This window comes from Peromyscus leucopus, chromosome 1 (assembly GCF_004664715.2).
Source record: "Peromyscus leucopus breed LL Stock chromosome 1, UCI_PerLeu_2.1, whole genome shotgun sequence".
NCBI lineage: Eukaryota > Metazoa > Chordata > Mammalia > Rodentia > Cricetidae > Peromyscus > Peromyscus leucopus.
In genome coordinates, this window is record NC_051063.1 from 60,189,797 (window position 1) to 60,205,764 (window position 15,968).

At 52.3% G+C, this 15,968-nt stretch overlaps 1 protein-coding gene across 7 annotated transcripts in view; it reads right to left on the reverse strand.

Moving 5' to 3' along the window:
• Shank2 (SH3 and multiple ankyrin repeat domains 2) overlaps positions 1 to 15,968 on the reverse strand; it is a 471,427-nt gene that overhangs the window by 129,583 nt on the left and 325,876 nt on the right. For all 7 annotated transcript variants that reach the window (XM_037208746.1, XM_037208750.1, XM_037208747.1 and 4 more), the window contains 2 exons: positions 11,194 to 11,276; positions 9,543 to 9,667 (listed from right to left, as the gene is read on the reverse strand). In XM_037208746.1, the coding sequence (XP_037064641.1) occupies positions 9,543 to 9,667; positions 11,194 to 11,276 (208 nt within the window). The remainder of the gene's footprint in view (positions 1 to 9,542; positions 9,668 to 11,193; positions 11,277 to 15,968) is intronic.

The window sequence follows — 15,968 nt, forward strand, 5'->3', positions numbered from 1 at the left end:
CTACCAGACACTGGCCTGCCCAGAACTGTCATGCCCAGGCCTAGGAATCAGCTTAGTCCTGGCTGCCTGTAGCATGGACTTCTGGTCATCTCAAAGACCAATTACCTTTTTCTTCAGCCTATCCCCCATGCCTAGGACATAGCACAGGGCAGTCAGAATGAGTTGGGCTCTGCTCATGTGATGCCCACAGTTTATGAGAGAGATCACACCCCACGGTTTGTCACTTTGGGAAACTCCCTGACAGATGTATGTGCCTGGCCTGGCTAGGCAATGCTTGCCCTTCCCATGGAAAACAACAACAACCTATAATAGTAATAGCTCTTTTTGCCCTGTGTGCCCTCATTGTACAGATGGAGGTTCCTATGTTCCCACTCTCTCTCACCTTGCCCTGCCCCGCCCCAGGGCAGTCTGGTTGGAGGAAAGTAGTGATTTTGATAGTGAATGGCTGATCGGGGGAACTAAATTGCAGAGGCCATTATCAGAATCCCACAGCCCCACACAGTGGCTTTCCACACCCCATCTCTCCTTCCTTCTCATCTCAATTCTACTAGTGTTGATGTGTGCACACACTAACTCCCAGGGCCGATGAGCCCCATCAATTATAGTCCTACAGGGCATTTAACCCACACCCTTCCTTCAGTTCATTTACCAACCTAACCACTTGGATCATAAAACTCCCTAGCACAAAAGGGCACCACAGACAGAAACAAATCAATGCTAACAAGATGCCTGCCAGGCACTCTGGGAGACGGGCAGCTGGGTAGGATGGATGGATGGCAGAAAGGACCCTGTGTTCTCCTTCTGGGGTTAGTCAATGGGTGCATCAGAGGACCCTGTGCCTCAAACTTCCAATCTGGATATTCATCTGCCTCTTTAGGACCTCATCTTTTGTAGTCTGGGCAGGGTAGAGATAGCCTCAGAAAGAGATGGATGGAAATAAGATGCAACCCCATGACTCAGGACTTAGCCAGGGTACTGACCAGACACAAAAAGAGAGCCATGCTTTGCAGACTGCCAAGACTCAAACCTCCTGTGAGGCCCCAGGCAGGCAGTTTTCCTGAGGCTCAGTTTTATGATCTGAAAGATGGTAGTGAAAGATTCTCAAGGCTGACCACCACCAGATTCACATTTTAAGATCTCTGCTTTGTGACAGGTGCCGTGCTGGCGGCCTGTCTGACCCACAGGGAGCAACACTGTACAAGGGAAATGGATGTAAGTCAACCACCCAACACCGGAGATGATTCTGACAGTGACGGAAGCATGCCGCATGAGCGTGAGAGTCAGGGGCAGCCAGATGGTCCTGGGAAGGCATGTTTGGGAGTTTGGCACGTGAGCTGAGACCTTAGCAACAAGGCGAAGGCGGGAACAAAGCACAGGACGCCACAGATGCTCTGCCACACCGATCCTCTACCCATCCTCACGGAAGAGAATTCTCTACCAAGCAGATGGGCCTTGTCTCAAAGTAATGAGCTCCCATGCCTGGACAGGCCAAGGACTCAGGGTGGGGAAGGAGGGCTGAGAATCGCTGAAATACAAGGATCCTGTTTCAGCACCACGGACAGAGAAAAGCGTGTTCTGGAACCACCACAGACAGAGCTTCTGCTTTCAAGCGGTTTGTTGCTGCCTGCCTGGCCCTCCTTCCTGCACTCCCTGACACTGCTCAGCACCACACAGCTGTACCTGCTCAACCAGACCATCTAAGCCCTCCATGCCCCAGCCTCAGCCATTGTCAGCACCACCAAAGCTGTCCACGTCCCACATTCACCCTGAATGTGACTGGCCCTCTAAGTTTTTGCTCAAGCCCTCCCCCTCCACACTGTTATGGAGACCCTTCCTATACGCCAAAGCAACACCATCTCTTTCAAAGTTCTTTCCCCTGGCATGTATTCTCTTTTTGTTCCCCCTCTAGACTGTGAGCTCCCAAGAAGCTGCAGCTAATTCCCGTTTTTCCTCTAGCCCAGTGCCTCCTGCGGTACCCATTTATCAGCTACAGAAATGAATCAATGAATTGAGCTCCAGATGTCATTTTTCCCAACATTTGCTGAGCGTCCACGATGTCAGGAGCTGTGCCCCAAGCTTCGGATGTGTCTTTATTTACAGGTAAGAAACTGAAAGCCCCTAAGGTGAGTGATGTGCCCAACTTCACACAACTAAGAGTAGGCAGAGCCTGAACTCAAACCTGGGTTGGCTGCACAACCTGTGCCCTTGACCATGGCTCCTCTCTGTCTCTCTCCAACTCAGTGCACTGCCATCTGCCAATCCCACAGAGTCTGAGCACAGCAGCCATGGACCCCTGAAGTGATTCGGGATCTTTTTTTAGCTTGAAATTGAAATCACTGATGCTTCAAATTAGAACCTCACAATGAAAGAGTCAAGCCTTCAGACCTGCTACAGTGAAGCAGCCTGCATCCGCCTTTTCTGCAGGATCTCTTTACTGCTTTTGAGCCCAAACCACCTGTTCTCAGTCACTATGGAAGGTGAAGCTATCAGTTTTCCAGGGTGTATGGTCTAGGGTGTATATATAGAGAGAATCTGGATTCCCAGATGCCCAAGGGCTCCCCTCAGAGGAGCATCTATTTTAAAGCCTCAAGAGTCAAACCCCAGTGTCAACAGCCTTGGGGATCTCACTCTAGTGGCTGTGGTCCTAGAATGGCAAAGATTTCTAATGCTGTGATCCCCTGAAAGCAGACCTCAAGAACTTGGCCAGAAGTTACAGCTCTGTGGGAACAGAAACGTTCCACACTTAAAGAGAGAGACTCAGATGCCACTGCCCATCTCTGATGTGAACCAAAGGTGACATCCCAAACACAAACACAGCACCAGGCCAGGAATTCAGCCCCAGCTCCTGCTAGCATCTGCCGGTGCCTTGCCCATCTCAATGAACTGAATACCCATGGGCACTATTGGAGTAAGATATAAAGGTCTGGGAGGAGGCAGAGAGGCTAGGATTCCTACACTGGCCATTGGGGTCACCAGTGGGCATATGATTGTTTCTGGTGATATCCTAAAAGACAAGATATATATAGAGAGGTGTGAATTGAGAAGTGAGGCTGCTGTCTGGACCTGAGCGAATCTGGCACTGGGGGAAGCCACAGAAAGGCTCTGCCTCAACCCTAGAGGTTAGAGTACACCGGCAAATGGAAACTCCCAAGATTACCTGAAAGTCAGGCCCATGCCAGGGCGAGACTTTGCGGGGTGGTGAGGGCTCATGGCGCAGAGGCCTAAGCCATGTTTGCCTATCAGGGGCTTGGGATGGCTATAACAGGATCTTATATTGAACAGCATCTAGCCTGGCTTGTGTGTTCAGCACTTGATGCTATATTTACCATTGTACAATGGTGCCCGTCTGAAGGGGTCATTGCCAATCATTGCCATTACATTGCCAATGTGTAATCACCCGCCATCATTATAGTATTATTATTTGTTTGGCAAATGTTTTCCAGTCTTCTGTTCTGAGTCAAGAATGTTAATGAGGCAGAAGGACAAGACATTCACCAGCTGATACTGAAAAATGTTAGCTTTGTGCCCAGCACTTCTGACCCCCAGTCTTCCTTGGAGAGCTCAGGGTAACACAGTTTATCTCGGGTGACTTAGTTCTCAGTATTACCCCTGTTTCCACTGAAGCAGAACCCCCTCACATGTTTATGAATAATTCTCCCAATGGATGACTAGGACAGATTGGTCTTGGCTGCCTTTCCCGCAAGCCTTGCTGAGGTCTGAGGCAGGGGGATGAAGCCTTGGAGGGAGCAGTAGCTGCCATAACTCCAGCTGGGTTGGAAGCAATGGCTTGGGTGGACGCGTGTGAGATGGGTCTTGTCTTTAAGGACCTGACTAAGAAAGCTTTTACGACATACTCAAACAGTCTCGGAGAACACCGGGACATCCCTCTTCACGTTTTCGCTTCAATACAAACCGAGATTATAAAAAAAAACGGTTCCAGGCATCTCCAGTGCAAGTGTTTAATATGAGGAAAAGGTAATTAGCGATCTGCAGCGTGGCTGTTCGAGGATGAAGGATATTGCCGCCTGCTTTAATTGCAAGGGAAAACCTATTTAGGGAAATTAACACAAAAACGAGATCGGCCACTTCAGGGCTAAGAAAACAATCACAAAAACCATAGGAGTCTTCACAGCCCAGTACCGGCTGGCTGGCTGGTGAGGGAAGGCCCCAGGGACAATTACTAACACCAGAAAACCCTCTCCTGGATGCATGCCACCTTGGCCCAGGAGGCCAGGACACCACTCCACAGTGCTCCATAACCTTCGAAGGAATGTTCCATTTGCAAAATGAATGGACACACACACACACACACACACACACACACACACACACACACACGAATACTGCAGAAAAGCTGAGAAATAGAAAAGTCTGAAGCAAGTGGAGGGTGTTATTCTATCACGGGTGTGTGTGTGTGTGTGTGTGTGTGGTGGTGGTGGAGGGCAAGGGCTGCTGTCTACCTGCCTGTAGATGGGATTGTGCAGATGACTTTGACTCTGTCTTGTTCAATAAAAAGAGCTGCCCTATAGTCCATGGGCATGGAGGACTCCTTGTAGGGATTTGTGAAAGGCTCCCTCATGAAGCCACAGCAGATGTTGACTGTCCCTCCTTCCCAGTCTCTTATTATTTTATTTGCATGCTGTGATTGCTGCTTGCTTTCGACACAATTCCCCAAGGATGGAATCCTAGATGTGAAATTACCCGCTCGGTTCTCTGCTTCCTGTAACAGCTGTCATGTTGACCTCCCCAGAATTCCCAGCACTCTGTGCTTTGCTCTAACAATACGGATGTGTCGTCACTAGCAACAGGTATGATGGTTCTAAAAAGCGGTTGCTATTTGAAAAAACAAAACAAAACAAAACAGGTGAACGCTCTTTGCCTTGCTTCCTGCCCTATGCACAGGTGGAAGCCGAGTGTGTGGGTCTCAGTGCTAGGAAGTGAAGGGCACCTAGTCAGGCAGCCTGGGCAGAGTGGAGAGGCTCACAGTGTCAAACTGTGACTGTGGGAAGTTACCCAAGTTCTCCACACCTTACTTTCCTCATCTACAACACAACAACGACTGTAGAGCCCATCTTAAAAATTCTGTACACACTAGAGCAGGGCAGGCATGACAGACTGGTACACCTTAATGGCAGTATATAATAACACGGGCCTTGGTTGGCACTTGCGGCAGACACTGTTTGTTTACTGTGTTTTTTTTTTCTGATAAGTTGGCTTAAGGGCTACTTGTAAGACATGGGGTATTTTAGATCAAGAAATAAAACTTGTTTTCAAGTATGGAGCCTATGGGGAAAACGCCACGTTGGCCCTAAGGACACTTCGGCTTCTGCATGTGCAAAGGAGATTTGCAAGCAAGCCAAGGTAAGAGCCTCAAGCACCCACTCTGCCTAAGCTAGAGGGCCACTGTCTCATCTGCTATCATGGTATGACTACAGCTTTCTATCTCATGTGTGTGGACATGTGTATGAGCATGTGTGTAGAGGTCAGAGGTTGATGCTGAATATATTTCTCTGGTATTTTCCACATTGTTTTTCCAGACAGTCTTTCACTGAGCCTGGAGCTTTCTGATTTGTCTAGACCGACTGGCCAGTGAGCCCTGGGACTCTACTGTCTCCAACTCCCCAGTGCTGTGATTAGATGCATGCCTCTGCACCCCATTTTTTACATAGGTGTTGGGGATCTGAACTCAGGTCCACATGTTTGCCCAGCACTCTCCTGATGGCCCCATCTCCCTGGCCCCTTGCACAGCATTTAAAACGTGCTGTGCCCAAACTCCCACTTGTGGTTCTGGCCTAGCAGGCTGGGGCTGGGACCAGGCCTTGTGTCATAAACAGGCATTTTTGGTGACTGCAATGCCAGCCAAGTCTCAGAGGATGATGAGCCTGCCAGCCTGCAGGACACTACAATGACAGCCTGTTTCTCCTCTCCCGCTCATCCTTGGGCCAGCCAGGCACATCTTTCCACGGCTTTCTTGGCTGTTGGAGTTTCCAACCTCTCACCCAACCTGCACAGAAAGAGCATTTTTCCAGCCACTCCATGTCCTCTGAATACCTTCCTGGCCATTGTCACTAGGCTGGCTGAAATGACTCTTAAGGAGGAACACTTGGAGACACCGCCATAGGTGCTCTAGCACAGGGCTCCGTTTCCACAAACTCTACCATCATGGACGGAAAAGGCTTAAAAACAAAAACAAAAACAAAGCCACTGCTTATCCTAAGCACGTCCAGATGTTTCTCCTTGTCATGATTTCCTAGGTGATTAAGTCTAACAGCCATGACAAAGCCTTTACTGTGTAGTGTAAGCATGGAGAGCTCTTCTCACATCCCAGAAGAGCCGAGTGAGTTCTCCATCAGCCCTGGACCACTTTCTACAAGAAGCCAGAGTATCTTCCAACCTTGGTCCACTGGGGTCCTGTGGCCACATCCCTGTGTTCAGTGACGGATGAGTGTGTGGGCATACATTCACTCCTCAAGCATGGAGCTCACACACACCCTCACTCTGAGCTGAGCTGATCTCTTTAAGAGAGCTACGGTCTCGTGTTGACGCTGGGGGGTCTTCTGTTTTTCCATCCCTGACTTCAAGACAGCTTATTGATGGGGCTGGGAAGAAGACTCAGCAAGTAGAGCAGTCGTTACCAAATCTGAGAACCTGAGTTGATCTCTGGAGCCTACATGGTGGGAGGAGACAACTGAACCCTGTAAGATCTAACCTCCACATGCACACTATGGTGAGTGAGTGAGTGAGTGTGTGTGTGTGTGTGTGTGTGTGTGTGTGTGTGTGTATGTGTGTATAAATATTAAAAGATTTTAAAAGGTTGACAGGACTTTACTCCAACCTTATGATTGTTTTGGGGGAGAAGTGTAGTTATCAAAACAACAGGAAAACAAAATAAAACAAAACAACCCTCCCCCTAACACTTTATCAGGAGAGAAAGAAATTTTATAAGGTAGAGACCAGAGAAAATCCTGTGCAACAGGAAGTCCTTCACTGTGGGCTTCGGCCCCAGGCACGATGACAATGTCCGGGGAATCTGACTGAGCTGGAGAAAGAGTAGTGGAGCTCTGTGGGTACTTGAGATGTTAAAAGTCAGCCCTCACTTCAAAAGTGCCCCCGCCCTGCCCCCAGTCCTGAGGTTCAAACCACAGCATGAAACTTTAGAGAGAAAGCACGAAGTCTGACATACTCTGCAGATTCTCTCGGGCAGCCCAGAGAAGACTTGCCAAGGGAAACACAGTGGATGAGGGCCACACACTGGTATTTAGGGTAGCTTTGCCCACAGACACCCCAGGCTTCATAGGGTGCTCTCGGGAACAGCTTCACCCCACACAGACTCATAAGGGAACATATAAAGCTTTTTAAAAACAATCCCTCCAAGATGGAAAGCCATCCACTGAAAATACAGAGAAGCTGTCCCCTGGGAAGCACACGCCTGTGTAAGGGCTTATAAATGATTTTAATATCCCAGTGGCAAAAGCCAGCAGCCAAGGAAACAACACATGGGGGAGGGGTAGACTTAAATCCAGGCACCTGACAAGAAATTCTGAGTTCCGCCCCAGGCAGCCTGGGAAGTAGAAGAGGGGGAGGCTGTTCCCCATCCCTCTGCACCCCACAGCCCTGTCATCAGTGCCTGATTCTGATAAGCAGCCTTGTGGGACCATGACATGCTAAGTCCTTCCATAGGCCATGCACAAAATCACAGACCCACACACAGACCTACCAGGCCTTGGGGGCTAAGCCAGACAAACCTAAAATCCTGGGACTAAGAAGCCACCAGAACAAAATGCCTGTTCCCAAAAGGCAAAGCGATTTGCTTATCAGAGGTTTTTAAAAAGTCAAAGCAAGTGCTATGCGGACAGAAAATTGTGGGGGTGGTATTCAGGGCATCCCCAGAAAAAAGTGCTGCCCCAGGCACTCCCACCTCAGAGGCCCAGGCTTCTTTTATTGACTAGTTTATCATGGAAACAGTCAAATGAACTGAACATCAGGGGGTACGCGGACATCTGCAGCCCTCATTTATTATTTAAACCCATCTCAATCTCCTGGAGCCCCCTCTCTGCCATCACAGGGCCACCCACACAGCACTCAGAGCCCCAACCCAGGCCACGCCCCCTCTGTCTCTAGTGTCTCTCACACACAGGAAGAGGGTTTGCGTCACAACCGCATCCTACAGAAGATGATTCAACCTAGTCTGCATTTCCAGGAGGGTTACAAACCCCATGAACTCAAGGAGTTACAGCCAGCTCCAGCTTCTCCATTCTGGAAGAGATTCCAACTGCTCCAACACACGGGAACCTGGATCAGCTCGGGCCTCACTCAAACCAGGCTCTGAGAGGTCAAGACTAGTTTAAAGTGCCTTTCAATAATGGTATGAGAACCACACATGACTCCTTACCTGCCTCCCGCCCTAACAGTTATGTTCTCCTCTCTCTCCATTCCTGTCACCCCCTTACCAGTGCGGACAAACTCCAGAGCGACAGGAACAATGTCACAGATAGAAACAACCACAGGCAGCTGAAGTGGAACACAGAGTAAAGCCTTCAAGGGCCATGTCACCTGGGACAGGCGAGGGTTTCCTCTTTCATAGCACGGATGTGCATTGAGGTCGCCCAGGAGGTGGAGACATCATTGGCTGGTGAGGTGCTCCTGTTCATTATCTCCACCCTCGTGTGAGTTCTGACACACTTGAGGCAAGACTCAGCATGAACACGGGGGAAGGAAAAGTGCCAATGAGGCCCGTTTGGGTCCATCAGATCACTAAAAATGCTCTTTCCAACCTACTGCATGTTCTTTCATTCACCCTGCTTCCAAAGAGTAACAAGTTCGCTCGCACAGCAAGATCAAAAGCAACACCTACACCCGCAAACAGGCAGGATGCCCTGAAGCACCGGGATTCAACTATCTCACTGGCACATACAACTGCAGGTGAAACTCACAGGCACCAATGCTAGCACACGAGGAAGTTCCTCAAATGATCAGACGTCATCCCGCTTCTGGGTATGAACCAAAGTCAGTTTTCAAAACTCTGGACATCGCAGAGTCCTCCCTGCCCACTCCAGCCCCTTTCTTTCCCTTGCCTCTTGCCCCATGCTCTGTGGTCCTTAAAGACCATCAATCATCCAATGAACACAACCAACCAACTCTTAGCTACCCACAACACACCTCATGCTAGCCAATACCACACAAAGGCTTGGTGACTTGCCCTTACGACACAGGAGCGGGCAAGGACTCTCCTCCTATTTATAGAGTCACAGCTAACACAGATTTGTGCGTGACCTCAGCATCATGAAAACGTCTCCATCTTCCTCTTGAAGAACAGTGGCCAAGTTTCATGTATGCTTTATCCTCCCAAAGAACTACGAAGAGTCTCCAACATCAGGGACAGAGGAAACAGCATTCACAGGGGGTGAGGACACTCAGAGACTACAAGCCACATGGCCCAAGTCATCCACCATCCTAGTGGTTGTGTTCAGAACCACAACCCTCTCCCACGTGAGAGTCGGCGCTCTCCCCAAGCAGCATGATATTAAACACCTGTGCCCTACCTCAATCAAGAAGTCCCCGGTCCTTAGTCCGGCTTGCCATGCCACCCCACCTTCATCCACGGACTCCAGGTACTGCAGGGCTGGGAATGCCGGTGTAGGTGTGAACTCCTCAATGGGGGTATCAGCTAGGAAGACAAAGAAATACTGTGTTGTGAGTTTGGAGGATGTTTTCCAAGTTGGTCATCCCACCTGCGCATGGGACCCTGGGAGGAAGACAGTCACTGCATTCCCCATTGAGAAGCAGTGGTCCTGGTCTAGCTCTCCCCAGAGAGGGGCCCATTACTCACAGGCACACCAGCACTTATGGAAGCCACAGAGGCAGGTGCATGCCAGTACTTCATCATGCCTCTTGGCCTCTCTGCTGAAACCATGGAATAAAGTACTCTGCGGTACATGTCTACACGCCTGTCATTTTCTTTAAAAGTATCAATGACTAAACATTTTCAGTTCTAAAAATGGAAAAGTTCCTTCCTCTACCACACAGAGCTAGGGAAAGACCATACTGAAACCGCCTGCCAATTTCACAGCTAGACAGACTCGCAACCCAGGGGATTCAACTTGGAACAGGACAGAGCACAATGTTGACCCAGTGGGTGGCTGCTGACTTGGAATCTGCTCTGAAGTCTCTCCAGGGGGGACCTGGCTTTCTGTGACCATCACATGACCAGCACGCCTCTCGGCAGAACAAGGCTGGGCTTCTGGGGCCCACGGGGCTGCTGAGGGACTTTCTTGGTCCTCCTGAGAGGCCGGGGGTGGACGGGTGGGAAGGTGTGATGCCCGGGTTGGGGGAGGGGAAGGCACATCACACAGGCATGGACTTGCACCCTGGGGGTGGAGAAGGCTCTGCTCTTCTCTTTTTGGATGGATTGCCGTGGGCGGCCAGCGCCTATGACAGGTGGGCAGGCTAGCCAGGGAAGGAGGCCTCCCGCACAGGTACAACTGCCACATGGCTGACCCCCACCTGCCTCAGGCAGATGCCTCTTTTTGAGAGGGCTGATGCCATTTTTTGCTGTAGTTGGGAAGGGAAGCCCCACGCTAGGGGCGAGCATGGGGCACTGCTTTGGGCTGTGTCCCAGAGCTTCCCATTCCCAGGCCACAGGGTGTGTGTGCACTGCCAGCTTAGTCTGTGGCAGAGGGGACCTGTTTTTCTCCTTGCCTTTGCAAAGTCACCTTAGAGGTGAGTATCTGGACACCTGCCACCCTTGGAGCTGAAACCCGTTCTCAGCACAGGCCAGCTTCTGGGTACCTCAAACTTGGGCTGGGCCATTCTGGGTATCTGAGACCAGGAGCTCTGAGAGCCGGCAACAACACTGTGACTGAACTGAAGCCCAAGCTGCAGGGTCTCCCCAGGACTGAGAGAAAGAGGTGGGGGGAGGGAAGGAGAGAGAGAGAGCAGCTCATTTGGAGCAGTACTGTAGATGGAAAATTAAAAACATGCCTGCAGGAAGCCTGGATGTTTTCTGAGGAAGGCAGAATGTTAAAGAGCATCGTTGTCTAGCAACCAAGTGCCCCCAGGAAAATGCTTGTTTCATGCTTATTTCCAAGCTGGGGAAGGTTCTCCATACAAGCATGTGTGCAACACACACACACACACACACACACACACACACACACACACACACACCACAGGAAGGGATCCCGGAACGCTTACCTTTTGCCCCTCGGAGCACAAATCCAAAGCCTTCGTTATCCTTCTTTTGCAGGACCACCGTCTTATCCTCAATAATGCAGTCACTGTAGAGAGAATTCCGGGGATAGCGACCATTATTGTAACCGGTCATCATCACGGTGGCTGCTCCACCGCCGGGGACGCTCATCATCACAGCCAATTAATCACCCAGCTCGGATCCAGGCAGCATGGAGGAGCCTGGGCAGCAGCTCGGTGCAGGAGGAGCTGGGGGTGGGGGGGTAGCAGGATGGGCGAGCGGGGCACAGTGGGATGTGGAGGGGGGCGGCGGGCGCGGGAGCCAGCCGGGGGAAGGAGTCATGGATGCTGGAGGGGCTGCCCAGGCCGCTGGGGAGCAGGGGGCCCAGCTCAAGGAACCTGGGGGCTGGCCAGGACACCACCGCCCAGAGCAAAGAAAGTAAGTGGCCCGGGTGGTGGTGGCGGCGGCAGAGGCAGCAGCGTGGTGAAGGAGGTCCCCAGGCCTGTCTCGGCCAGACGCATCTTCCAGGGAAGCAGAGGAAATCAGCCGGAGGAATAACCAAGAGAGCTGCTTTGCTTTGCTATTTCTTGAAGGGGCTTAAAGAGGAGATCAGGTTCCCTCCGCTTGTTCTGTGCACGAGCCAGCAGCAGGCACCGGGGACGCAGAGACCTGTGCTTTGCAGCCAGCGCCCCCTCCCTCCCTCTCCCCCGTCCTAGGGAATGTGGTGTGCAGCAGGAGCCCCCACAGTCATCTGATGAGCCCACAGTGCGACCGGCACGGCTGCCTGGGCGTCATCCCGCGCGCAGAGGATCTGCAGGCTGGGCTGGTGGCCGGCGGGAGGGGGAGCCGCCAGCTCTGTGTCTCTCCGGGGCAAAGAGGCCAAGGCTGAGGGGTGAGAGAGTGAGCGCTCAGGCCATTTCAGTCCCATCAGAGCCAAGAAGGGCAGCAGCTCCCTCCTGAGGAAGATGCCTTGCTGAGGACAGAAAGGCCAGCCGTGTCCCCACTGCAAGGACCGAAAACCACAGGGCTCACCTCTTTGTATAGCATTTCCAATTTTAAAGGAAACAGACTAAAAAGCCCCAACTTTGCTGTTCCGGCCAAAGCCACCTATCACCAACACCAATAGAACTCTGTCCACCTAGAGGTGCATGCAGGGCACACAGGACAGGAAGATGCTGCCTAATGGCTCAAGAGCCACCAACTGTGGCCCTCACTGGCCTTTTTGGTGGCCGCTGAAGGGCAGGAGACAGGGCTGTCTGCATCTCAGACTCAGCCATTGCCCCCGCCCCCCGGAAGTAAGTCAGAAGGCAGGAAGTCTGGGGGTTGGGACCTGGGGAAGGAGGGAGAAGGCTTTCTTCCCCAGAGCCCCAGTGGGAGGTGTGAGGACATAGGATGTGGTGGCCAGAAACCCCAAGAGAAGGAGTGGCAGAGCCCCGAGGCACAGATGAGGGAGGGGGTGACGAGCAAGCCTGGGCTCTGAGTCCCACCGCGGCGACTGTCAGTTCTCTTTGGCTTGTGGTCTACAGAAAGCACAGAACCCAGAGTCTGGCCTGCAGATAGCAGCCAACTAGGACAGGGCACCCTGGCGCTGAAGGAGCAGGGCAGCCCCTTCTAACCGGCCTCGCAGGCCAGTCCAACCTTTTGTCATCGTGACACTATGTTGACATTTCCAGTTACAAAGTAAGAACCACGCAGTAAAGCTGCAAGGAAAAAAAAATACGGCAAAAGAACCTTTACAGTGTTTGAGTAAGTTTGTAATTTTGGGTCGGCCCTATTAAAGCCGCCTTGGGTACGTGTGGCCAGTGGTTAGAACATGTGCCCGGTTAGACACACTGGGTAGCAGGTAAGGAGAGAGCAGTGGCTTTTCAAGGTTCCCATTGGGCAGGTGAGACCGATGATGTTGGGGACGCAGGAGTTACCCATCACAGGGTCATGCTGAGTAATGCCCCAGGGTGGGGGGCGCTCTGTGTTCTGGGCATTGGCTATGGGGAAGGCAACAAGGGCTGGGCAGTGACTCAGGCTGGATGGTGACACAATGGTCTAGGTAGGATGACTAGTTACAGAAGTCTGAGAAGGTGGCTGAGAAGCTAACCTCAAACCTCGCTCTGTCTGCTGAGACATCCCGCCAGCCTGCTGGATCCTGGGCACAGGTGTGTGAGACTCCTTTTACTCAGTTCTCAGAGGCCCCCCCCCGCACCATCAGGTCCCACCAGGGTGATGAGAGCCCATGGGCGGGCAAGTCATGGGCTGGCCTGCAGGAAGCAACAGGCCCTTCGGTCCTCTGCTTCCCCTATCAACAGGCTGTAAGGACAGCCCACAATCACTTGGGGCTGCTGTGGTTGGATGCCGCAGTACCCATGATAGTGTGGGTTAGTGACAAGGCCCCAGGGAACCCCTTTCAAGTATGGTCAGTAACTGGAGAGGGCCTGGCTGCTAGCCAGTTCCTGCCATCACGACTGGTTGGGAGGAGAGCTGGGGTGGGGCGGGACTTGTTGCTGTGGATTCAGGGACCTTACAAGACACAGGCAAAGCGAGCTTGTGCTAGACCCTTCCATTTCCACAATTTTGTGCCCGCCCTCGGTACCTGGAATATAGACGCAGGTCTCTTACTGGAGACCCTTTTTGACTATATACCCTTTCTCCTCCAACTTTCCAAAGGGAAGCCACCTGCTTGGCTCTGGGGATCCCTCAGTGGCCAGACAGTAGAAACCCTGTGGCCCCCTTAGGAGCCTTCTTAGTCACAGGGGTCCCTCTGAGCCTCGCTGTCCAGCACAACCCCCTTCTCTCCAGGTGCTTTAGCATCTGGGTGCTGGGTGCCCTGACTTGAGGCTCTCAGACACAATATGTGCACATTTCCCTGAACACAGGTGACCAACAGCACTGGCTTTAGCCTGGCTCAGGGCAGAAGCCATGGTGGGCTCCCAGAACGCATTCCATCAGCCAGCAGAACCCGAGTGCACCGAGATACTTCCACACACCACAGTCACAGGGTCCTCCTCAGGCCAACGGTACTGACTGGACACTGGCTGTCTCTTCCTGACTGCTTGTGGGGGCAGGGGTGCCACTGAGCCTGGTTCAAAGCGAAGTGTGACGCGGAGCCCAAGGTCACCCTGACCTTTTAAGCCTCAGATCTTGCTCTACAGAATGAGAATCACAACCACGGTACGATCATGGAGGGGGGCAGAAGGAGGGTGCTGCATAGAGACCCTGCACTCTCAGGGCGGCCCCTGGTGGGCGGTCAGCTGTAACACACAAGGGATTGTTTTCAGTTTTAAAGGCCACGGTTAGAGGCATCAGCAGTATTACTGACCTTCTTCTGCAAGCCCAGGCCACAGCCTTCTCCCAGATTCTGATCTTTTAAGACCTTCCCAGCTGCTTCCTGCCGTGGCAGCCCTGTGTGTCCTCCCCTCAGCCTCCCATTCTTGGAAGATGGCTTCCAGTTCCTTCTCTCTGGGATGTTTCTCAGGAGCTAAGCCCCACCCACCACATGCCCACCACCCTTACCCATCAACAGACCTTGGGCCTAAACCCTAAATCCAGACATCCACCACCTGAAGAGAGCGGGTTAAGACTTAGAAGCGGACAGTGAGTTTCTACCAACAGACACACGGCTGTGGGCAGAGCCAGTGCTGGGGATCCTGCCCTCAAGTTTGCATGTACCCACCCTCTTTTTCTATGACCCAGGAGCAAATGCTCCCTTCTCCCCCCGGGGCTCAGTCTCCCGAGAGACAGTGAGCTGTTGTTGCAGATCCCCCCCAAATGCTCAGGGGCCGGCAGAACCCAAGGCAGGGGTGCAACACGTGGCAGAGGGGAGCTGGGTGGGAGATGCTGGGGATGAGTGCAGAGGGAAGGGCCATCCTGGGCTCTGTCTCAGCAGCCCCTTCCTCCTGATGAACAGTACCCTGATCCTGGGTGAGCATGACTCAGTCTCGCTGGCTGCCCCTGGCACTTTCCCAGAAGCAGAGCTGATGCTGCCTTAAGGCCCTGGCAGCCCCTGCCCACCTGGCTGCCCCAGCGTATCTACCCTCCAGATTCGACCCAAAGACCACTGCCCACATTTCACCAGGACATATCGGAAGCTCCCATATCCTGCACACTGCTCCCATATCCGGCACATTGCTTTTGGGTGACCCCACTCAGGCTTCTGCTGGAGCCCTGTCCCCTCACCCATCCCTAACCAGGTGTATAAAGCATTCACTGTGGGTATTCCAGGAAACAAAGCTCCCTACTTTAAAAAAAATCCCAGTGTTTGTTGACTGGATACAAATACAAGCCATCAGCATGTTCTCCAGATTTGTTTTCTGCACAGAGTACCCCAAATGTACCCTCCTGTGTTGACATCTACCCGCAGCAGGCAGGTATGGGGCAAGAGTAGTGAGAGAACACCGCCCACAGTTCATGTATGTGGTCATGTATGCATTTATGGCCATGTGGACATATGGCAGAACCTTGAGGAGGGGCCAGGTTCCTTGCCCAGTTCACATAAAGGTAGGGCCGGGTCCATCGGTTGCCATGGAGCATGAAAGAGCCGTTTCTACAGGAAACACATTGACCTCTAGGAACCCCATGCAGAAGGCAGCCATGTTTGCTCCCATCCCCTTGACCCCGCCCCCCCTGTGCCAACTGACCAAGTCCAGGTGGAGTGCTGTGGGGACCTGAGGTCTGGCACAGAGTGGACTGAAGGACCTCACCCACCATGGCATGCCTGAAGGGGTTTGTGGTGTCCACCTTGTTGGATCCTAAGTGGCCAAGCCACAGAGGTATTTATTTATCTTTCAGT